This window comes from Nerophis lumbriciformis, linkage group LG09 (genome assembly GCF_033978685.3).
Source record: "Nerophis lumbriciformis linkage group LG09, RoL_Nlum_v2.1, whole genome shotgun sequence".
In the NCBI taxonomy this organism is placed as follows: Eukaryota; Metazoa; Chordata; class Actinopteri; order Syngnathiformes; family Syngnathidae; genus Nerophis; species Nerophis lumbriciformis.
In genome coordinates this window covers 29,884,690-29,910,767 of record NC_084556.2, presented here as the reverse complement: position 1 = coordinate 29,910,767, position 26,078 = coordinate 29,884,690, and the positions used below count along the sequence as shown (strand labels likewise).

Genomic DNA, 26,078 nt, shown 5'->3' with positions numbered 1-26,078 from the left:
AAAGAAACTGCTGTTCTAAATGTGTCCACAGGATGTCACAATAGCAATCCTGTTAGGAAAGCAAACGTTTATTCCGGTGCCAGCAAGTATACCAAGCAAGAGGTACACGGTAAAGCGGGGCTGCGACTCCTCCCCCTCCACCCAACTTAAAACAAACAGGAGTACAATAAACAATTGGTAACCCCATTTCAAACGCACCATGAGAGACTGCACATTGATATAGAAAATGATTGCCTTCTTCGCAAATGTAAAGAAAGTGAACAGTGGAAATGACAAATTAGTTAGTTGATACCTACTTGAAATGTTTTGTCAAGAGGGTAATTTGTAATATATACATTTTCAGAATGTGCTTTTTCTATTTTTGGCCAAAGTAAAACAAAGAAAACAATCTGAAGTTGTCGTAGTTCTATTTTTAAGTTATTATGCCATGATTTTACCCATCCGGCACATGTGGGAATAGATTTTCCTCCATGCGGTCCCTGAGCTAAAATGAGTTGGACACCCCTGCTCTTAAGTGTGGCCCGTCTTTTCAAATGCGACACCGATGCAGATTACGCTTGCTGCAATATTTGTGACGCAAAACTCAAGGCAAGTATCCGCAACACTCGCAATGTAAGGAAGCACCCGGTTAAACACAGGGTTTAGGGTTTTTCTCATTGCTGAAGAGTGCGGAATTTTTGACTGCCAAGTTAGATGTACGGCTACAACTCCTGCACTTGGCACCTTTATCGACTTGGCTGCAGCCAGGGACACGAGGGAAGAAACGGCGTTAACATTTGGTGATGCTCACAGCAACATCATAATCATCTTCACCTGCTAATCTAGTGTGTAAGAAGCATTTTGCATTTTAACTTGCGATAGTTATCATAGTCAGCTCGGTTCCTCGTACTTAACTTTATAATGTTAATGTAAAGTTTTTGCTTCACTTTCATTTGTAGATTATTACTTTTTGAAAAATATTTGTCTATTTTTACTCAATCTTTTTTTGTTCATTTGTTTATAATTTAGTTGCCCCAATGGACCCCCAGCACATATTTTCCAGATGGAAATTGAAAGGACTATATGGAGCCGGGTAAATATAGAGAAATAAATATGTTAAATTGAAACATTATGAGATTTAATTATTACACAAATTAAAGATTTATTACCACATGAACATACACAAAAGTACCGAAAATTGGTAACTTTGAGTACCGGTACCGGAAAACAATTTGTCACTGGTAACTTAGAATAGCCGCTAAGTTAGCAACAATAATCGCTCCTGCTATGTGCAGATGAGGTGTGTTAAGAAGCAGTTACTGTACAGCGTAGAGACTGGTTACAATAACGATAATTGTCATTTAAATGATAATAGAAGCAATTCAAAACAAGTTACAGGCAGCAAAAGTTTCTCCTTTGGCTGCTGGCTTTTGTGGTAATATATTGCTTTATTTCCAGTTGTAATCTATTTTTTGTTTCCTTACATACGCTATCTTAGAGGTTAGCATGAGTCATACACATGCATTAGCGCGATTGAACGGTAGGAATTAATCTCTCTATTGTGGGCCAAATACATACATTTTATGGGATATCATGTGTATTGTGCAATCTTAGTAGGGATTTGTAACAACAAGCTGCAGTCATGGACAGTCCCATTATAATGTGTTTATGAGCCAGGGAGCAACAGGCAGCACCGAATGTATTTGTGAGTAACACTGAATACCGAAATAAGAATACTGCATTGTGTTGCTGGAGCATTTTACTTTGTAAAAACAATGTATTTTATATTTAAGTTGACATGTTTACTATAAAAAACGCGGTATGTGGTCGAAGTGTAAATGTTGCCCAACATAGGTGAAAGCTCCCTGTCAATAATAACGTGTTTATGAATTTACCTATTGTGGGACTATTAAAGGATTATATCATCTTGTCAACAACTCTGACAATCACTAGTGAATTACTTTGCATAGCCTTTGTTTATTATTGTCACTGAAGTAAAAAGTAATCTACAGAAAAGCCTGTGCGCTTATCAGCTATTATTTTTAAGCCATGAAATAAACACATTAGCTTCAACTCAATCAAAACCATTCGCACCTATTAAAAACTGCAATCTTTAAGCATGGTCGGTGTGAAGTCTTTGTCACTGGCATCTTTGTAAATTAAAATAGCCAAGGTGACTGGATAAAGGTCACGCGGCTCATAAAGCGTGATCGCTCTTCACTTTCCAGGCGCATAAGTAATGTTCGTGTGAGGCTGTAAGAGTGCTGCAGCAAAGTGCTTTCCTTCTCCTCTGTGTCTGTACTTAGAACCTCTCATACCTTTGAACACAAAAAGTAACAATACATTATATTAGCGAATACAGAAGAAAGTAATTTACATACCAACACAGTCCCCACTGACAATTACTAACAAATGTGTTGACTACCACACTTAAGTTTTCTACAATCACAATTATAATACATCAAATGTAATTTAAAAAAAAAAACTGAATAGCATCACAAGGAGTGCACCAAAAATACACGCAATTTTTAAATAGGAGTAGTTTCATCATCTGATTTAGTTGTTGTCTATGCCGTGCACATTCCAGAGACTCATAGTAAAGCCAAGTGTGTCTTTGACACAGGATGTCATAAAATCCAATGGGGGCCAAGCAGGTGGGTTCCTATTTGTGTCATATTGTGGGCAAAGTTACACCTCAATAGACAGACGATATCAAATATCAAATTAACTATGACACAGTATGAGTGGTGCAAAAGGCACTTCAAGCCAAGGTGGACATTTTGTACTGTCTTAATCTACTGCTGCTGTCCCAGAATAATAGATCAGTATGTGAGGATGAGGAGAAAAGTCCTCTAGATCACCTTGCTTGAATGCGTGCACAATGCAGACAAGTCACAACAATTGTGCTGATAATCTGTTCTCAGGAAGTACCTGTATATTGCATTTTTTTATTATTTTCATGCAGGGTTGCCACATAGTACCTCAACTCATTTATGGATTATAAGATTTTGTTTTATATTTTTGTATTTTATTCCCAATAAACATAGTTTCTGTTCAGCATAAAGCAGAGGTGTCCAAAGTGCAACCTGAGGGCCAGCTAATTTTTAACAGCCTATTGAAAAAAAAACAAAAAAACTATTAAAAATAAAAATAAAATAAAAATGTGGAATTAAAGAGGAAACAGTAAAATATAAATGGTACAAAGTTGGAATGTCAACTCTAATAACACAAAACTGCCATGCAGGCTGTTTTTTTTCTTTAAACGGTCATTGCTCAAAAATTCAATATGAATCAAAATCAATATTATAATTTAGTAACCAATTTAAGGCTCCAATTACTTCACATCAATATTCCACTTTGAAATATTTCTTAGTGAAAATATTGCATATTTTGTTGGTTTGCCATATAAAATACTAAGTTTTCTTCCAATCAATCAAAGTTTACTTATATAGCCCTTTATCACAAATGTCTCAAAGGGCTACACAAGCCACAACGACATCCTCGGCTCAGATCCCACATCATGGCAAGAAAAAACTCAACCCAATGAGAACAACGAAAAACCGTTGACAAAAAGGGCATAGAACAAACAAAAACATATTTAAAAAAAACAAAAAACTTTTAAACAACAGATAGATTATATGTTGACCTCGACATACAAGCGTTGAAAGTATTAAAATATATATATATATATATATTTTTAACATTTTTATTGATAGGGCCCTTTTGGATCCTCAAGAATTCTAGTGAGATTTTTTTCGAGTTGTCATTGCTCAAAAAATAATAACGAATTCAAATCAATGGTAATGCAGCTGAGATAGGCTCCAGCACCCGCCGCGATCCCAAAAGGGACACGCGGTAGAAAATGGATGGATGGGGTATGAATTATTGATGTATTTAAGGCTCAGGGGTAGTGCATGTGCCTCACAATACGAAGGTCCTGAGTTTAACCCCGGCTCGGGATCTTTCTGTGTGCAGTTTGCATGTTCTCTCCGTGACTGCTTGGGTTCCCTCCGGGTACTCCAGCTTCCTCCCACTTCCAAAGACATGCACCTGGGGATAGGTTGATTGGCAACACTAAAATTGGCCCTAGTGTGTGAATGTTGTCTGTCTATCTGTGTTGGCCCTGTGATGAGGTGGCGACTTGTACAGGGTGTACTCCGCCTTCCGCCCGAATGCAGCTGAGATAGGCTCCAGCACCCCCCGCGACCCCGAAAGGGACAAGCGGTAGAAAATGAATGGATGGATGGATGGACATTTTTGCCATTAAAAAAGGGTTTCTTTGGCATAAAACATAAAAACATATGACAAATAGACCTGAAATTGATTTAGAGAGTTAAGCGTTGAATAATATATACATTACCATCCTTTTTCTACTGCTTGTTGCTCTTGGGTACAGGCTGGGGCCTATCCCAGCTGCATTGGGGCGGAAGGCAGCGTACACCCTGGACAATATGACTCATTTTTAAATGTTTATGACTGATGCCCTTTTAGGTCTCCGAGACCAAATTTGAGGGGAGCCCTAAAGGCTAAAAAAAATCTGAAAATTAAAAATATCAAAATGGCTCTTGCATATGCTTTTAATTTTTCAGTGTGCGGCTCTCAGTGGAAAAAGTCTGGCCTAAAGCTTTAAAATGACATGACCACGCAGGATCACATGCCCTATCTAGACACCCCAACAAGTCCCACTTGTAACGAAATGCTTCAACATACCGCAATACAACTCAAACACAAGTAAATGTAAGTAACTTCATTTGGAGTTTGAGAGTGCAGCACAGTCAACCCCAGTAGCTTTAAAATGCAGTTTTCTATCAGGCAATTATCGCGTCATTCCAAATTACACATGCAATCTTTTTAGTGGGAAGTACCCCGCCTTCCGCTTGAATGCAGCTGAGATAGGCTCCAGCACCCCCGCGACCTCGAACGGGACAAGCGGTAGGAAATGGATGGAAGTATTTCTCAATTCTACGTGCATCGACATACATATTGGTGTGACTCGAAATGAAGAACATTGGTCACACACAAGCATTTTAAAGCTAACGTTACATGTTCGTTTTGCTGTCTGCGCCTATAACTCACGCAGTGACCGTTAGCTCAGTTCACGAGTCTGGAGTTTAAAGTTCCATTGCAGCGTGTCACAAATACTGCAATCTAATGTAGCATTATGTTAGCATTAGCTTACCGTGTTAGCATGAACGTCAGCTTCCGTTAGCTAAACAGCTAGCTGTCGCTGAGCGTTAATCCATGGAACCCACGCTATTTCCTCCAGGGCCGTGATTTATTTTGGCCGTTAACCCAGACTATGATTCGTTTTACCTGGAAATGGAGGCTGGTGTAGCACGTACACTTCCCGAATATGCGATACAATGACACAGATTAGAACGAAAACAGGCTGCAACATTTCAATGTACCGGACAACTAGCTAGCTTGCAGCTGCATGACCAACAATACTCCACTTCACTACGTGCCTTCTGGATATTGTTATCCGTTACATATATATATGTTAACATCAAGCTTTTTTAAATAACTAACAGTCAACACCATTTATAAATGTTGTATAATACATACAAAGCTATGAACAGATGTCTAAGTTATATTGTATCAATATGCTCCATCACATATTATACATTTTTCTTACAATTCCAAAAGTTAAAGTAAAAAAGTACCAATGATTGTCACACACACACACGCACACACTAGGTGTGTTGAAATTAACCTCTGCATTTGACCCATCCCCTTGTTCACTTCCCTGGGAGGTGAGGGGAGCAATGAGCAGCAGCGGTGGCCGCGGCCGGGAATCATTTTGGTGATTTTTAAACCCCAATTCCAACCCTTGATGCTGAGTGCCAAGCAGGGAGGTAATGGGTCCCATTTTTATAGTCTTTGGTATGACTCGGCCGTGGTTTGAACTCACGATCTACCGATCTCAGGGCTGTCACTCTAACCACTAGGACAATTCCAAAAAGGAGTAGGAAGAAGCAAAGCTTATTTAATCCTACCCTTTTACCACTTAATAGCAATTGCTAACACATACGCTCACTTCCTGTTTTCAATGTGTACACAATTTACATCAATGTGTTCTAAATAGATCAGTTCTCCATCCATCCATTTTCTACCGCTTGTCCCTTAATAATTTAATCAGTTATTGGCTTTATTATACAAGATCAGGAGTAAATCATGGTGAGAAAAGCAATCAATCAATCAATCAATCAATCAATGTTTATTTATATAGCCCTAAATCACAACATTTACATGCCACATCTGGAAAATAATTGCACCTACTAAGCCTGGGCAATATGGCCTAAAATAAAATCTACAAATTTTCACAAAAAAATGATTAGAGATTTTTTACAATCTACTTTTTAAATAACCCAATGAATACAAAGGACCAAGATAATTCATAAGATGTTTCACTTTTATTTGATCAAAAGTACTTTGAAATGCCATCCATCCATCCATTACCTACCGCTTGTCCCTTTTGGGGTCACGGTGTTGCTGGAGCCTATCTCAGTTTGAAATGCCACTGCATAGTACTCTAGCAAAATATTTGTTCTAAATTGGGTTATTTTTAAAACAGATATAAATAGGACTTTGTATGAAATCATTTTCCAAAAAACAAAACAGATGAAATTTAGCTATTATAGATTGTTACGGCATATTTACTGTAATGCTTTTGTTCATATGTTGATTAATAGGCATTGTTATAAATCAGTGCTTCTCAAATATTTTCTGTTCTCCCCCCAGGGAGAAGAAAATATTTTGTGCCCCCCCCGGCCGCATTCTCCACTCTGACTATAAATAGTATAATTTGTCTATAAAATTGTTATAACTATATCTCTGCATAACATTGTAAGCTCATTAACATTAAGGGAAACAACACACCGGTCTTTCCTTGTCTCCTACCATGGTTACAGTGAAGCCAAGCTTTTAAAAAAAAGCATGTTCCCGTGGTCAAAAGCGCCCCCCCCAGGAGGGCCTGCCCCACTATTTGTGTAGGACTGTTTGAAATAAATAAAGTTATTCAATATTGAGCTTCCTATGTGAGGCAAAACGTCATCTGTCTTGAATAAAATACTTCTTTAAATAAAAATGTAGCATTGAGAGGTCACTATAGTTTTAATCGCTGGATAAACACGGTCTTTTTCACTGTCCACTGTCAATGTACAGAGCGACTGCTTTAATGATCATTTTCCACTGTTTCTTTCTTATCATCATACATACTTTGTGTAAAGTATTCCATCATAGTACGCTGCTTTTAGCGGAAGTTTTGTTTGTTATGTTCTTGTTCGCCTCGTAAAGAGTTGCATTTCTTCCACTCGACTTCAAATGCTGGAATAAGTTTGTCGGGCTGCTGCCTTTTTTAAACAAACTTTGCAGCCATTTGTTCCATGCCTGTTGCCGCAAAACAAAACCACTGACAACACTTTGGAACAAATGTCTCGCTCTCGTTGGCGTTAGCATTAGCCATGATTTGCTATGAGTCAATCTCCCCTAAGGTTATATGGGTGGTGCGTTTGAAATAAAACATGCAAGAAGAGAAAAAAACATCGATTTTATTAATATTTTGTTATTGTCTGTGACAAAAAACTAAAAACTCATCGATAAAATCGATTTATCACCCAGGCGTAGTACTTACTTATAAGCCTTATTTGCATTGTATGTGGGATTTCTACAATAGGAATTTGAAGGAGAATTGCAATTCTTAAAAAAAGGTATTGTTGAATCTTCCTGAACGTTTTGAACTCCTGCCAGTGTTGTATTGAGCAGAATAATGCTGCCTGGAGAAGCTGTATGGATGTAGGTCAACTACAACCATAGCTAATGTGACATTGCTCTTCTTCCTTTTAGTCACTTTTTCTGTAATAAACGATTGGCAACAAATCTTGCATCTAGTTTTGGTGTTATTGTCGACTGTACTCGTGTTTAGAGACACTGTTTAGATTCTGTCGCGCCATGTCTGTGACGAAAAGCAAGCTACGGAGAGCCTCATGTCACACTTGCTTCATGTTGCTGGGAGCTTTTCTCTCATTAAAAACCGCCAGTGTCATCTTAAATTGCGAAGATCACTGTCCGCGGGTATATTTCAAATTCATTAAAGTACATCCACAGCGTGGACACGCTGCCCTCGCTCCAGACAACCCCGTGCATATGGCTGGTGTTAATGTGTATGTTAGTGTGTTATGGTGGTAATTTTTCCAGTGGTCTTTGAACACACCGTGTCGGTGGAGAATGAACAAATGTTGTATGTCTAGGAGTGAAACACGGAGACAGACGTGTGTGCACGGAGAAAATACTTGTTGGAATTGAGCCCCTTGTTGGCATAAAAGTGGCCATAAAAGCTAAAAAGAACGTCAGACTTTGTTATCTTCTGAACGCTACAATACATTATATTACTTTATTTTGGTAGGTGTGGCGCCTAATATCAAGCATGTACATTAAGAAGAAACCCTAAACGTAGTTCAACCGAATGTATGGCGTAGCGCTTTTATTTTGAAGCCGAAAAAGTGCGTGATTGGTTTGAGAAAGTGTCTTGATATGTTTTAATGACGGATCGACTGTTTGCAATAAAAACGTCGACATCCTGCCATATGTTTGCAATAAAAATGTCGACATCCTGCCATACTGTCTTTCATTTCTGTTGAGCTTTTATGTCATCGTACTTACTAACACAGTCACAGTAACAATCTAAATGTTATGTTTTCACTACACCTTAGCACCACCCACATTTTCTTTGGGAGACAAGCGGGTAATATGTATGTGAAGCGTGCAGGCATGTTCAGGGATTAAAATGCATGCCTGTTGGCCAATCTCCAGGTGGGGGTGTCACTAATGTCATATTAATACTTTTTCTCCCCCCCCTAATATTTTTGCAATCGTCCGGTAGGGTCTCAAAGATCGACTGGTATATTGCGATCGATGGGTTGGCGACACCTGCCTTATATGAATCTGTTGCAAGTCAGTTTTACAACCGGCATGGCTGAAATAAAAACATGACGTGGTATTAGAAGACCTACAACATCATTCCATCAATTCCCATTATTCACAAGTTATTTGGTCTATCAAAATATACTCAAGGTAATACTGTTTGATCTTTGTCCAGGTATAGTAATCTAATTTGCATGACGCATGTGCATACAATGTTGGAATAATGAAACAGTATTCATTTTTCTGTTATTAATAGACCTGATTCCTTATATCAACATGTTAGTTTGTTCTTGTTACATTAGGTTGCAATTTTGTTCTACATGCCCATAAAAAAGTAACTACAGTCCACAACTAGCCCCCGGGGCGTAATTTGATGTGGCCTGGTTTACATGTTGTATTTTACCGGGAAAACAAAGTGTTACTAAATGACCGACCCAAAAGAATATCTCCAAGCTCAGTTTTTAGTAGAGATGGGATTTATGGCTCTTTGAAGGAAGATTGATCTTTAAAAGAGCGAACGTCACATTTTTCGATTTTAGCACTATCGTTAGTCATGACTCCTGCTAATGAAAGGTTGGACTGTACGCTTGTGGAAGTGCTCTGCACGCTTCCATGCCACAACTTTCCCGGCGGCGGTAATGCACACTCCCCAGGCTTGTTTGTGGAGGCGCCCTGCATGTCTGGATCAGCTGCTCCCACTGTGCATCCATTGCAATCTTTCGTGTATTTCAGTACTAGTAACACTTCCTTATTTTTACTTTTAATACGTACTGGTGGGAATTTGGTAGCCCCTGCTGGCCCCACTACGGACTGGACTCTCACATTATTAACCGTATCCACTCAGCATCCATTGCACCGGTTGCCCGGGGGCGGTGCCCGCATCTGCGGTCCCCTCCAAGGTTTCTCACTGCGCTCAATGGGTTGAGTTTTTTCTTGCCCTGATGTGGGATCTGATGTCGTTGTGGCTTGTGCAGCCCTTTGAGACATTTGTGATTAAGGGCTATATCAATTGATTGATTGATGATTGAAAATGAATCTGAATACATTTACCATTACACTCCTAGTGTATTCCATATGGGTCTGAATACTCGTTAAATATAGTGACAAAGGAGGCAACACTTATCCCTCCTGCTACCTTCTTATTCTCTTGCAGACTAGGTGCTTATAATTAGGCATGCCGCCTGATTAGCGACAAATCTATTCGTAGCAGTCCAAATGTATTTGTAACGAGCTGCCAAATTAATGAAAGAACAAGAAACACTAAAACGGCAAAAGCAGCATATTCTGAAAGTCGTGTACAGTGTCTTAAATTTTGCACTGACGTACTTACAGTACACTTAGTCCTCTGAGTGCAAACGCGCGTTTGCACTGAAGGCTGAAAATTGCTCTTGCATCACATAGCTTGCATGACTGAGGCCGGCTAGCTGTGCCCCCTTCCGGCATACCTTTACTTGCACCTACAAAAAATTTAGCGGACGACAGAGCTGTGTTTGGTAGACTTTTTAGTACATATTTTCGGTGTTTGCCTTCCTGCCCTTCCTCTCCCTCGACTCGTTCAGGGGGCGCACAACCCATCTTCGTGAAAATGTTCTCCTCCTCTGGTTTCAGAGCAATATGGACAGTAAAAGTGACCATTGTTTCAAAATGATTAGTTCCAGCTCCAACAACAATATGGATGTTGCTTGAGACGCTATTGTTTACACTAACTACACACAGGAAGTTACCCTATTTTTCGGACTATAAGTCGCAGTTTTTTTCATAGTTTGGCCGGGCTCCAGTGCGATTTATGTTTTTTTTCCTTCTTTATTATGCATTTTCGGCAGGTGAGACTTATACTCCGGTGCGACTTATACTCCGAAAAATACGGTAATAGCTAGTCAACAAAAGCTGTTTTTGCTCACAGAGGAAAACACTGTCCTCCAGTGTTTCAGAACAAAATTGAAAGTCATGCGTCAGCAAATGCAGAAGAGCTATTAATGAATCAAGAGACTGAAGGTGAAGTATGGCAAAATGCAGTGTAGTGTCAAAATGGTGAGAGAGCAGTGCTGGACGCCATCTTGGCTACGTAGCAAAAGGGTAGAAACTAATTTGAAATAATGACGACATAGGTAAATATTGCGATCATCATTATTCCAAGTACGGAGTGTTCAGTAGTACACAGGAAGGTTTCGTGATATAAATGGTAAAAAATCGTTGACGATAAAGTTTTTAATAATATTGTTATATCGTGATAATGCATGTAGATGACAAATTCAAGCTGTGTCCTGAAAATGTAACAGTGTCAAGCGAATGAACGTGTCCTCACCGCAATGTAACATTCTTGCGAGTGGCTAACGTCCCTCCACAGTGCAAAATAACTTCTAAGTCAACAAATAAACTATGTTTCTTAAAAGGATCATCAGTGTAGGTTGAGGAACAGCTAAACATACTACCCTACACACTATAGGAGGATATGCTAACAGCAAGCTAGAGCTCTTGAACATAAATAAAGGTGGGTGGCTTAATGCAAATATCGACAGTAACGATTCCAAGTATAGTATCAGCATATTGTCGATACTGCTGTGGTTGGATCAATATTTTCTATTCTCCAAAAACCTTCTGTCCTTTTTTGTTATGGTTAAGAAACTCAGGAAGTAAGTCTCTGGACACAAGAGTGATTTAAGGGCAAGTACCAAATGATTTAAATCAGAGCCAGTGGGAGGAAATCATTTAAATATTTAATTGATATTGTTACACCGCCATTCTGCGTTTTGTGTTATGTAATTGCAATCAAAAATGTAATCATTCAGTGATCTTGACCATTTGATTGTGACCAATACTGCCCCTGTAACAACATGGTACTGGGTCGATACCCAAATGTTTAGTATCGCCCAAAACCAATATCATTCGGTTTAAGAGACTGTTCAAACTACAAGTGTTCACAAAGTACAAAGAAGAACAATTATGATGAACATCTTGAATCTTAAAAAAAACAAAGATATAATGGTTATTTATGTGTTTAATATTTGTTTACTTACATATGGTATGTTTATTCATTTATTATTTATTTATTCATCGTTCTGTTACAAACAGAGAACAAGCAAATGGGATCAAACTGCTATGATATGAAAAGAGGTAGGATTAAATAAGCTCTGCTTCTTCCTACTCCTTTTCGGACCTGCCGTAATGAAACAACTGGAAATATGTGATGCATTACATTGTATCGTATGCACTTTTTATGTATAGATCTGTATCGCTCTGGAATAACCTGCCTCGAATTCTCACCGGCATTGACAGTAAACAGGTTTTTAAAAGGAAAGTAATATTTTATCTGAGTCTGTAAATTAGTTTGCTTGTTGATGATTTTTGTTTGGTTTTGTATAGTGTAGTTATATTTATATGGTAATTAATATTATTTGACTTTAAATTGTTTTCTTGTTTGCTTATTGATGCTTTTATTTGTTTCTGTATTGTGTAGTTATAATTATATGCTTTTACTTGTAATTGTATTGAGTTTGTGGACCCCAGGAAGACTAGTGGGTTGTTGTGGCAACCAGCTAATGGGGATCCTTAATAAAAATCAAAATCAAATTGAATGTTCGAAATAGACTAAACTGAACTGAAAACTAATGTTAAGTGACCAAATAAACCACAATAATTAAATGCTTGCTACAGTTCAACAGAAATGTAGATAAACCATGTTAAAACAGAAAGTAATCAGATATTAACAGTAAATTAGCAAGTAGATTAATAGCAGTTTTAACAAAATAATATAAACCGGAAATGACGCAATAGGTTACCGCATACGTCAACAGTTAAATTAAACGCCTTGAAATCTGCTTTGAAATGGTTCTATTATCATTTACATAACAATTAATATATTGTGATATAAAAACGCTATCACTGGAGGCTGCAATATAGATTTTAGGCCATATAGCCCACCCTTAGTGCACAGTATTCCTAATGAAGTGTACTGATGGAACTACTTGATTAGAGTAGTTGCTTTTTGTTTGCTTTTAAAAAGATGGAAGTACTGTGGATAAAAGTGTTTTGGCTATAAAAAAACCCTTTGCACAATCATTTCCAAACAAAATGCTACTAACGTCAACTGAAAAGCCTAGTTTCTTCAATCCTCAATTGCACTTAACCGGTGACAGAACGGCATTGTAAGGTTATATCAACACACTGCATAATAGTGGTCTAAGCTCAAACAATAGCTACAAGAGGGCATTACCTGTTTGCTGGACTGGAATTTGAAGCCTTAACAGAACGTGATGACTCCTGGTGTTTGTTGCGGCTTTCGGTTGCAGATCTCAGATGTATCAGTCCTGCAACGTGAATGAAGGTTCATGCAGTTACATATTTTCCACATTCAAATCAAATCATGGCACTAAAAGCACGATCCAGTGTGGTGACCACGGCAACGTTATTTTTTTGTCAAGCATTTGTCTGTTCTTCCTTGATATGTATACTGACCTGGATGTATTTGGATCTATGGAGACACACCCCCGCACCCCCCTTCTTCCCTTATGCTGCGTGATACACTCCAAAGGTCAAAGTCACAGGAATGCTTCAAGGACAGACAGCGGAGCCAACACCTTGTCTCTCACTTGTACTAAGTTTGACGCTGAAAAGTTGGGTAGCAGCAGCGCTTAGTAAATCAATCATTACATGGACAAGTTGTGCAAAATTATTTCAAACATGTTTTAGTTGGCGGCGCAGATATAGATAGATAGATAGTACTTTATTGATTACTTCAGATATGGAACCAAATTAGCAAAAGAGAAGAGGGATATAAATGTTTGCAGACTTTGAACCGGCATACTGAAAGTGCCATATGTGTAAAGTACAATGTCCTCTACTCGCTAGCATGCATCAAATAAGTGCACTTAAAAGTATTTTAGAGCTTTGGACATGCTGCCGTTGTGCAGCCAAGAACAGGCACCCAGGGGTGACCTTGCCTACTGATCTCCAACCGGTGAAAAGGTTAATTGCCAAAGTGGATTACGCCGTCAGATCAGTGATCTCAATCCTGGGGCCCGCAGCAGCCTTGGTTACTTCCAGAGGTCAGTGTGTTAAGGCAGGGACTGAGGGAAGAAGTCAGGAAATATTTATCACAGCAATGAAGTAGTTTTGGTCTGCTGCGACTTACTCAATGTTTGCAAATGTTTTGTGGAGGTTCATAAAAGACTTAGGGGCTTGGTCGTGTAACTTTAATACCGCTGATGATGTCTGCAAGTGGTCCTTTGTGCATGGGCATAAACAAGAGGTGCGGGGCCAGTAAATAACGACTACACTAAATGATGAATTCTCCTGCGGCTTATGCACCCTACCCCCAATAACGTGAATAGCCACTCTGCTTCAGCGTGCATACAAGCCAAGCGACAACCGACAAGACATGCATAAACTGACAAACACCCGCAAATACTCATATTAATGTGCTATTAAGATACCCCGCACGTTTGTGGTGACACCTACCGGGTCGCGTTGTCTTAATCTGGAGCCAGGCAGGTCTTTGGGACTGGCAGGTCCACCGTGTTTTTTTTTTGTAGCAGTTTAACAGCGCTGTCCGAGCAATGTCACGTTTCTTTACACCTCACGGCGACTTTACCGGGAAGTATGTGATGACAGCAATCGACGACATACCGTCTTCTTCTCCTGCTTGCTTCCAGACACTGGTGGTGGTGATAAAAAAAAATATCGCCTTCGACTACCACCGCTCAAGCTGTTTCTAAGAGTCGAGTTCAAGATATTGAAATACAACTTCCGGTTGTGTATGCTTTTCACAATAAAACACCGCCGGTCGTTGTAGCTAAATCTTACGCACACTTCTCAGGTTGTAAACTACTCTAAAATAAAATAGGCAATTTGAATGTAAAATATGGCAACTTCACATGTGCGTACTTTAGCAAGTGAGGGTTTAATCTGATTTTGATATTAATTACTGTTTTATTTTGACGTTGTACGATTCCGTTGTTGCTAGTTTTACTCGCAAACTTGCTGGCGGCTCAGTGACGTCAGCCTCTGTCCCGTGCCTTGGCTCCTCCCGCTGTCCAATTTGCGTCTGCTTTCTCCGTGACGTCAGTGCGTATCGTCCAAAAGCGTCATCAACTTCATAACGGGGGCACAGAGTAAGTATTACAAAAATAGAATAGTTAACTTTCAGGTGAGTTTGCTACATGTGCACGTGCACTATCCGCATATCTTAATTTACCAATACATAACTACATAAAGTCAGTTTACTCATTGTAACTCATCATAATGCCAAACAATATTGTGCTTTTTTCATGAAATAATCATAATCTATTTGGGAGTGCTGACAAGAGAAAGTGAGAGAGACAGAAGAAAGAGAGAGGGAAAAAGCAAGCACACCTCTATGGAAAATGTGGTCATGCTTTTTGGTCTTGTGACCAATGGCCTACCTCACCTCAGTGAGGGAGCTATGGGACACACCATATGTAACACTTACCCAAAATGCAACTGTGCAGCATACAGTGACGTTGTGCCAACTCTCTATTTTAAAAACAAGAAGACATTACATGAGAGCTGTATTAATAAAGATAATTGGCATTGCATTTGTTTATATTTAGCTGATATTGTGCCTGCACTAATTAACCCTCCACCCCCATAGAGCAGTGTAAAAAGGTGCGCCTAGCAGTGGTCAGGCATGAAACGGTGCTGTGGGTGCAGGTTGGCCGAGGGGGGGGGGGGGGAACTGACGGCAGTGTCATTGCGACCTTGAAGCAAGGTCATGAAGTCTGCTGCAGACACTGCGATTCTGTGGGACTGCATCGTGCTGGTGCAGTGTGCGTTATTAACCTGACTGTGCATAGGCAGGATTTAGAACTTTGAATTAGCATATAAATCAAACAATACGATTTACTGTTACATGCGCTCATGCATTGCAAGATTTATCTACATGTCACGGGACATGCTTGAACTAACTATATTGAATGGTGGTTCAAACAAACAGTGAATGCCAGCTAGGGGTCACTGGGGTGCTTGTTACAGCAGGTCCTAACCTGAGACAGGTGTCAGCTGATAGACTACATAAATACCAAGAAGCATATGTGTTTGATGTACAGGAAAAGCACATTACTGCATCATTGAGTCACTGGTAAGACGTCTGCTCCATAACGGTTTGATGACTAGGTTAGTAGGATGCACACTTTGCAGCTCTTTATAACCAAAATGCACAGAAATATTCTAAACATAAGATGAATTACAACAGTTACGGTGTTTGAAGGGGACCAACAATGATTTTAACTACACATTCAAAACATTTCCTTGTGATCTTTATCAGTGGTTCTTAAACCTTGTTCACCAAGTACCACCTCAGAAAATACTCTCCAAACACCACCCTCATGACCAACATTAAAATACAGTAGCGTAGTGGGCCTAAGTATTCATTAAAAACAAGGCAGAATAATATATAATAACATATCGTTGGCCACTATAACATTACACACAGTTTAAACAGTAACACTGTTTGAATATAGAAAAATAAAACACTGTAGTTTAATCTTGTGAGTCTTCGGTGTACCACTAGATGGAGCCCCGGTTTGAAAATCGCTGGTCTCGATGATACATATTGGTACATTTTGTTTCACATTTGCTTTTAAAACCTGTTTGTTATGTCTGCAAGCTGTTCCCAGACTGTAAATGAAACCACACCCACCCTCTCCAGAAGCATCATAATTTAAATCAAATATATGTAATGTAGTTTAAATCAGGGATCTCTAAGGTGCGGCCCGAAGGGCATTGTGGCCTGCAGCTCGAGTTTTGTTGGCCCACATCATGTTGTCGGAAAGCAACAGTAAAAATATCAGGAAAAATAGTAAAAAGACATAATGTTTTGAGAAAAGAAGGCAAACATTTGATATTAATAAGTAAAGGTGTCGAAACTTTCAAAAGTGAAAGGTTGTGAGGCCCATTTGGATAGTTTGTATTTTGTAAAAACAAAAAAACATGCCAAGTATTAACAAACATACATTAAAACCTAGTGTCCGCTTTGTGTTATAAGTGCCACATTGTACTATTATTAATGATTAGAATCAAAATTTCTGCTTTTTTGCCTGTTACCATCTTTTTGCTATTTTTCCTTACATTTGTATTGTTGCTTTTTTCGGACATTATGTTGTGGGCCATCAAACTCAAGCAGCAGGCCACAAATGGTCCCCTGGCCGGCCGCACTTTAGACACCTCAGTAATAACTAAATATTGCACACTTTGTCACCTTTAACACAAAGCTCACATCAAGTTTTGATTTTAAATATATATAATCTCTGATTTTAGATTTTTTTTTTTTACAAAATAAAAAATACCAAAAGGGCTGCATACTTTTCGTTATACGGCCCTCGGTGGAAAAAGTTTGGACACCCCGGTTTATATATATGTGTATATATATATATATATATATATATATATATATATATATATATATATATATATATATATATGTATATATATATATATATATACATATATAATATTACATGTATATATATATATATACATATATAATATTACAATATTACAAACCATTAGTATACAGAAGCTACTTAGAAGATGAGATAACTCCTGGAAATTACTGACTTTTAATGGCCAAATGTATAGATGTGTGTCCAAGTTAAAGGAAACGGCAGGCTGTTTTCTTTTAACAGATTTATTACAATCTTTGGCAAGCTAGGTAATGTTTGCTGTGGTCTGGAACAACATGGCACACAAAAATGCATCCAATATCACATACAGAAATAATGTGTCATGAGACATGCAAAACTAAACTAAATTAGCTCAAATATACCTACAAACAAGGCATAATTATGCAATATGCCAATACAGCTTGTCTAAATAACATGTTAGCATTGGTTAGCTTGCAGTCATGCACTGACCAAATATGCCTGATTGGCACTCCAACAAGTCAATAACATCAACAAAGCTCACCTTTCTGCATTCACACACAGCATAAAATGTCCATCCATCCATTTTCTACCGCTTATTCCCTTCGGGGTCGCGGGGGGCGCTGGAGCCTATCTCAGCTACAATCGGGCGGAAGGCGGGGTACACCCTGGACAAGTCGCCACCTCATCGCAGCAGCATAAAATGTTTGGTGGACAATATGAGACAAAGAAGGAGTGGAAGATTTTACATGTAAATAAACTGTTGCGTCACAGTCCACACTATGGTGAGTTCAAGAACCGCCAAAATTAGTAGAACAAAAGGATGTTCACCAAATACTCTCATCAGTGAAGCATACACAAACTATTAAACAGTGGCATTTCTAACAATTGGGAAGTTGTGTGTCATGTTTGTCCTAAAAAAAACAAAAACATACTAAAACAAATAAAATATTTTTTCCCCATCTTTTTCCATTTTCAATCCTTTTTTAAAAATGCTCCAGGGACTATAGACTCGAGAGCCGCGAATTTGGTGACACTCGGTTTAAGGCAATGCAATACAAAGCGTTGTATAATGAAAACTACTTGCTTTTTTCTCACTCGATTTAGTGTTGATTTAGTATTCAAGTCAAAACATTTTTCAAATAGACTTACTTCTTGATGTGATTTTTTTGTGGTCTTACCTTTATTTGTACACAAAGTCCATGCACCTATACTGTATGTGGTGTGTTCCATTTGTACTGAGAAGTTGGAAATACCGAGTTCGTAGTCGGAAGTTTTAACAGGTAGGCCTTCCGAGGTTAGACTTATACTCGGAAAGTCGTAGAGTCCTCACCGCCAAGTTGGATTTCAAAGATTGCTGCTTTGAGTGTATACAATAATTTAAGCTTCTCTAATATCCATTATCAGCACTTCTGACTATTTTATGTTGCACTAAAAAACATATAACGTATACGATGTGTTGTTGGGCGTTTATAATTGGTAGAGTAATTAACTTTATTTCATGCGTACTACATCGTTAGCAATGTAGTCATTGGCCCCCAGGCCACACTTTGGACACCCCCCTCTTATTGGGCTTGAAAAGGCAGGTGATTTGGCAATGCATTGTGGAGGCTGGGTAGTCATTGTCCCCGGACAAAGTTTTTTTTTGACATGGTTGTACTCAACTAGCAGTACAGTGAGAGAGAAAAACATACTGGATTAAAAAAGATTGGAGGAAAAAAAAATCTCAAAAAAAATTGGACCTTATTCTAAAGGCTCACCACCTTACAAATTAAGTACAATTGGTGGAATTGATCCATGTGAGCACATCCGATTTGAGCAGGCTGCCTTAACGTGTCCTGTATTTCGGTCATAAACGGAGTCTGGGTTTTTTACAGGCCAAACATTTAGGAATGCCAAGTCTGTAAATGCTCATGGACAAACCAACTTTGGTTGTTTGCAGGACCTCTAAATTTTAAATCACAAAGAGAAGAGTGTTGTTCTTTCAGAAGGTATTAAGTCAACAGGACTTGTCACTATGTGATGTCTCCAGGAGAAATTTGTTTCAAACTAAATATATTTTAAGTCTGAAATACACTGTCCATTAATGTGGGAAATATTTAAAATCCTACCAGTTATTGATCTATGAATGGGGGTATTGCTTTTTTCCCCAAATACTGTGCGTTGTTCCTAACCCACAGCTAACTTAGCTTAGCTAACGATTACAGCCTACTAAATGCTATGTGTGCAACAGAATAAAACAGGCATTGATTCAAACTTACCAGAGTGATGGCAGGTTTGATCATCTCACGGTTGCTATCTGGACTATTCATCATCTCTTTATTTTCTCACTAAGCTGTTGGAAATTAGACAAATCTCACCAAATCCTTTTTTCCTGAAGCGATCATAACAACCATTCTTGCAGTTATTGATTCAGCACGTTTGCGACATATTTGGAACTTGTTAAAAAAAACAACACAATTTTAGGACTTTAGAAGTCTTGCATTCCACCCGATGTAAAGATTGCTATACCGATGCAGTAAGATATGAGGGGCCGTTAGGGACATTATTCAGAATACCTCTTATACACACTACTGAAATGCTCTCACATAAACAACTGAAATGTTTTTCTGTCACACACACTACTCAAACCCTCTCATACACACTACTGAAACACTTTTATACACACTACTGAAATGCTCTCACATAAACAACTGAAATGTTTTTCTCTCACACACACTACTGAAACTATCTCATACACACTACTGAAACGCTCTTATACACACTACTGAAATGCTCTCACATAAACAACTGAAATGTTTTTCTCTCACGCACACTACTGAAACGCGCTTATACACACTACTGAAATGCTCTCACATAAACAACTGAAATGTTTTTCTTTCACACACTACTGAAACACTCTCATACACACTATTGAAAGACTCTTGTACACACTACTGAAATGCTCTCACATAAACAACTGGAATGTTTTTCTCTCACCCACACTACAGAAACACTCATACACACTACTGAAACGCTCTCATACACACAACTGGAACACTCTAATTCACAGTACTGAAACACTCTTATACACACTAATGAAATGCTCTCACATAAACAACTGAAATGCTTTTCTCTCACACACACAACTGAAACAGTCTCATAAACCTCATGGTAAGACCCATGATGCATTGTGTTTCCATGTCATATTTTCAAGTCCTATTGAAAATCAATGATATTCATACATCTCAAACGCATCTCATGTCTGCACACTTTGACCTGCTTATGTGCATTCAACGAGTAACTAATGTGAAATGTGATCTATATTGTGCTGCTATGTTTGTTATACAGGGTGTTGTTGCATGCGTACATGCATGACGAGTAAAAAGCTAGTGAGCATTAACAGGCCCCGCCCTCCTCCCATGGCAAATGAACAGTTTACTGTACCATGTATAAAGATGACAGGCAGCCTTCTGGCATGACAATCAGGAAGTCAGCAGGCTGTGATGATGTGCACTGGCAGTGGGTGACCTTTTACTGGAGGACACACACACGCACACACATACTCGTACACACACGCACGTGCGCAAACACGCACACACACACACACACGCACACGCACACGCACACGCACACGCACACGCACACACACACACACACGCACACGCACACACACACGCTGGCATACTTGCACTCCCCTGTGAATGTCATGAAGTCGGCTGCTGCTCTTTTCCTGCTGCTGCCAGCAGAGGGATGATTTGGACTCTTCATTTGTACCATAAGACTTCCCTCATTCTGACAAACTCCACATTCTCACATTTAATTTAGATTGCCAATGTGTAAACAATCTCTGCCTTCAGCTATAGATTCAATCAATCTCTAATATATGGTGTCAGTCATTATGGACTGATGTTAGCTAATTAAAGGGGACCTATGATGAATGTTGTCTTATCTGACTTATAAATGTTACAATGTTGGATACAGTTGTCCCTCGTTTATCGCTGTCAATTGGTTCCGGACATGACCGCGATAAATGACACTCCACGAAGTAGGAATCATTAATTAAAAGGATTACATTTTAATAGCAAACACATAAAAAAATTGTTCATGACCATCTGTATATACTGTATTTGTTAAACTAGATGAGAACCCTCTAAACATTAAATAACACCCTTTAGTCACCTTTACAGTCATTTTATCCAATATAGCATTACTGCCCCAGGCTGAGCCAATCAGTGACCATGATACTAAACAGTGCACTCTGATTGGTTTGGTCTCATCTAGTGGCCAATACAACTGTAGTATTGATATGTTTAGTTTAGTTAGTCATTTTTATTTTTGAAAATGTAGACATTTTTTTAAATACCGTAATATGGTCCTAAAATTTTTTTAAAATATCCCCCAAAAATATGCGATGAGGTGAATTTGCAATATTCAAAGCTTCCTCCCCTTTGCTTCAAGTCAAGGGGAAACACAACAAAGGTAAGATAAAATATTATTTTCATTTAATATTGGCATGTGCATAACAACACATATGTGTGACATGCAGCAACATAAATGTTGCTAAAAACAGCAGTTTTATATTCACTTTCCAAGTCAAGTGTGCAGGTGGACCTAATGTTGTGACCGGGTGAATCTATATAATGTTTATGAAATTAATTTTCCACCGTGTCTAAAAATACTGGTGACGATTTAAAAGATGGATGTATAAAAATGTGAAGAACAAATATCAAATGTCAACATTTCTGTCAACGAAGATTTGCTTCAGTCTCCGACAAATAGTCATTTTGATAGTAGGCTATTATAGCTAATACACTTACGTCATATGTTGCCTTCATTATAAGACTTATATACGGCTTTTAATTGTTTGCGGCTCCAGACAGATTTGTTTTTTGTATTTTTGGTCCAATATGGCTCTTTCAACGTTTTGGGTTGCCGACCCCTGCCTTAAACGGTAACTCCCGGTAAAATGGCCGCCACGCAAGCACGTCGCGTAGCATGGCTGCCTCAGCGCGCCGTCAAATCTGGTTATCTCTATGGCCGAAAGGACCTAGAGCCGCGTACCACCGCTAGCCGCTCTAGAAGGAGACAAAGGCGGCGCTGCAGGCAACAGAAGCGCGAATGTAGCGTTTGCATGACAACCAGGTTAAAGGCCAGCTCAACTTATCGTTCATGAATTATTAGTGGCGACCAACTAAACATTTTGACCATTTAAAATGTGTTAATAAATAAGTTTAAGGCATATTAAGGGCTGAGAGTTACAAAAGTCTTATCCATTATTTGCTTTTCTGCAAGGATGTAATATATTCTGTTCAAACTGCTGACTTTTCCCCCAACAACACAAAGCGGAGTTCAATATATTTAACGACACATTTTGACCTACATTGAAATGATTTAGCATGTTTGAAAATCTGAAGGATATTTTTTTTGATATCTCTGTTCTTGTATAAACTGTCGACTTAGAAAAATACATGATTATGTCACGCTTGATTCTTTTTTTTTAAAATTTGTTACCCATTGCAGACACGTTACTTCCTGTCATTGTGTTTCCTGTTGTGTATCACCTGTCTGCGATCATCAACCCTCATGTGATATTCAGCCTGTGTGATCCCATTCACTCTCATGTATGTTGAACACATTTCTTCCTTCAGCCTTTTTTTGCGATTGCTTTTAGCAATTGTTTGCTCGTTTCTGACTTCCTATATTTCATAATAAATCTATCTTTGCATGGTGCTGAGTCAGACTTTTGAGTCCTCTACAGCATGCATGAGTGTTTCTTGTCGGTATGTGTGCTATTCCAGTCTTGCAGCCTGAGCCTAAATGTGTCCTCACCAGCGTGCACCATGTAGACAGATGTATTGGGACACCTGCATCCATAGGAAGTAATAATAGGATGAAATATGAGGTCAAAAGTCACAGACAATGTATGACTTAGTTCATCCTGAAGGTGTTTGAAGTGCAATGTTCCTTCTCGCCAAATTCCCCCAAGCATGCCTTTGACGAACCAGGAACTATGGAACAGTCATGCTGGAACATGACTCTAAAACTGCTCCCACCTACAAAAGTCTTAGTAAAAGGAAGAATTAAAACCAATTGTCAAATGTTGTGCAAGAGTTCTGTAAAACTGGAAATTTGAGTTCACCAACTCAGATAGCATCAATTAACATAAGCGTGTGTTTGTAATGTTTACAGTGTCAGCTAGAGCACAACATTTATCAGCACTGTCATCATGCACTTTGTTTACACAGTAAACAATGCAGTCTCTTTGTGGTTGCTTCTCCCTGCTTCCGGAGGTACGGCTGATAAGGGTCACCATTGCCCCTTCATATTTATCTGTGTGAGGAGCGGCTTTCTATTCAGGCTTCCTACATTGGGGGCCCCTAAGCCAACCCATTACAAGGTTTGTTCACTTTTTTAATGTATGTGAAACCATTTTTAGACTTTTTCAAAATCAAACTGGAAATTGATTTGATGCATGATTTGTTCAGGGTGACCACCCCCTCCCCACCCACAAAAATAAATAAAACAGAACCTACAAATGTTTAAATAAATCTGTCCGTTTGATTCTTTCTTCTTTTCCTTTTCAGGGTATACAGCTGTATAACAACTGCCTATGTTGAAGGTTCTACACCTCGAGATAACTTCTGTTGTAAAATGGACTTGATTTGAACAACACACTGCTTGCATTTCCTGTCTTTATTATTTACATGTTCGAGGTCTGGTGATATTACTTCATAAGGCAATCAAAATGCAAGTATTGACATAGAAAATGTTGTTAAACACCCAAAAAAGTACACAAAGATTTGTTTGCAGGCAATTATCTCAAATCAGCACCACCAAATTATGACTTTTTGGTTTGTCCTTCTTGATTTTTTAAAAAATTGTTTCTGCATGATCTTGGAGGACTTCATTAAAATTGAATACAGTGCATAAATAAATAATATCAAATGTGAATATTCTCTCTTAGCCCAGTAGAGAGCAGCAATGCCTCAGACAAACGCAGGTGCATATGAGACATAACAGTCATCAATCACAAGATTAAGGCATACGTGCTAAAGTAAGAACATTATTTGCAAACCACATAAGGCCAACACTTGTGCCACATTTCCATTCCATGTGCCTGTAAATATACAATTTTCACAAATAGCTTGCTATATTAATCAGTCTTGTCTATATTTTTTGCCGATTTGTCCAACAAAGGGGATTTTTTTTTGCTGATTCATTTCCTGTGCTAACGCTGCATCAAACCTGAGGCTTTGGCGGCGCCAGTACATTCTGAACCGGTTTTGCTGTTCCGTTGTGCTCCTGTTTGCTAAGACTGGACCGTTTGATTCTGTCACTTTTGGGGCTTATTTGCAGGACTGGCCTCCTATTGTGTTTCCTCTTGACTGAACGGGTGCGTTTTGGACTCATTTGAGGATCTGTGTGTATTGTACCACTCTGAGCATCTGATGACTCATCAATGAAGGCTAGGTTCTCCCCAAAATAGTCCAGAGGTTGAGAAAAGTGGGGGTCCTTCTTAACTTCAGGGACCTGCTCTGTTTGCGTGGGTTCTTCTGACTCTGATCCAGACTCGGACTCGGATGTGTAAGACGTGTACGATTCCGAATCGGTTTCGCTTTCATTTTGGTCTCCTTCCCCGTCAGGAGCTCCAGGAGCGGAGCCACCGTGGCCGTGGCTGCGAGCACCATGGCGCCGCCTTCGCCGACGCCGTCTGAAGGGATCATCAATTTTTCCTGCGATGCGAAAATCTATATTCTGGATGTTCTGAGTCCAGTCGGTGGCGTGAGCTCGTAGCTCCTCCATCTAGCACGGAGAACGCAAACTCAGCAATGATGCGATACAGACAAATGACAAGACAGGGGGAAAAAGTACCTCAGCTCTTGTTTTCTTGGATAGAACTCGAAGCCAATTCCCAATCATTGACAGGACGGATGCAAAGTAGGCAAGACCTAGCAAGATCCAGAACCACACCAGAGGCTTGTACCAGTGGTCACTGCCCTCCAGTCCCGAATCCCCTTTAAGAGTATGAGTTTACGTCAACACTTCCATACATGTGCTGCGAATCAAAATTTAGGACAGAAGACACCAATACAGCAGATAAAATAAAAACTTCATCTTTCATACCAAAAAAAAAAAGATTTACTGGGAAATTTAAAACAAGCGAAATTAATCCTTGAATGTTTATGGCTCCTCCTCTCTGAGCTGCCACTTTATCATGGTAGAGGAGTTTGCATGTCCGAATGATCCTAGGAACTATGTTGTCACGGGGCTTCTTTGCTCCCTGGTAGTGTCTCCCAAGACAAACAGGTCCTAGGTGAGGGACCAGAAAAAAAGCAACTCACCTTCATGTAAAAGATAAAAACGAGGACTCAGATTTCCCTCACCAGGACACGGATCACCGGGGCACCCCTCTGGAGCCAGGCATGGAGGTGGGGCTCGATAGCAAGCGCCTGGTGGCCGGGCCTTTTCCCATGGGGCCTGGCCGGGCACTGCCCGAAGAGGCAACATGGGTGCCTCCTCCAATGGGCTCACCTCTCATGGGAGGGGGCATAGAGGCTTGGGGCTGTGTGAGCTGGGCGGCGGCCAAAGTTAGGATCCCTTGGCGGTTCGATCCTCGGCTACAGATACTAGCTTTGAAGAAGCTAGAAGTTCCGTCTGGTTATTGTCAGACTCACTTCTACGCACAGCAAGGGCTCTGGAACCAGTCCTCTTGAGAGGAGCTGGACTCTCTTCCACTCTGGCGTTGCAAGCAGCCAGAGGCGATGGGCTGGGGTGGAAATTAATGTTGCCCCGCGGCTCAGAGCCTGCACGTTGGAG

At 39.4% G+C, this 26,078-nt stretch overlaps 2 protein-coding genes across 5 annotated transcripts in view; both read right to left on the bottom strand.

The window, feature by feature from the left end:
- Window positions 1–14,685, bottom strand: part of esrra (estrogen-related receptor alpha) — a 33,041-nt gene extending 18,356 nt beyond the window's left edge. Inside the window, exons 1-2 of one of the 3 annotated variants that reach the window (XM_061962029.2) lie at window positions 14,359–14,685; window positions 13,115–13,208 (exon numbers count right to left, since the gene is read on the bottom strand). The gene's annotated coding sequence lies outside the window, so the exon portion shown is untranslated. Of the gene's footprint in view, window positions 1–5,158; window positions 5,438–13,114; window positions 13,209–14,358 lie in introns of those variants that run through there. The other 2 variants (XM_061962031.2, XM_061962030.2) reach the window with 2 other exon arrangements.
- A 9,630-nt stretch (window positions 14,686–24,315) lies between these two features.
- Window positions 24,316–26,078, bottom strand: part of kcnk4b (potassium channel, subfamily K, member 4b) — a 47,570-nt gene continuing 45,807 nt past the window's right edge. For both annotated transcript variants that reach the window (XM_061963391.1, XM_061963392.1), the window contains 2 exons: window positions 25,134–25,276; window positions 24,316–25,064 (listed from right to left, as the gene is read on the bottom strand). In XM_061963391.1, coding sequence (XP_061819375.1) covers window positions 24,501–25,064; window positions 25,134–25,276 — 707 coding nt within the window. In that variant the 3' untranslated portion in view covers window positions 24,316–24,500. The remainder of the gene's footprint in view (window positions 25,065–25,133; window positions 25,277–26,078) is intronic.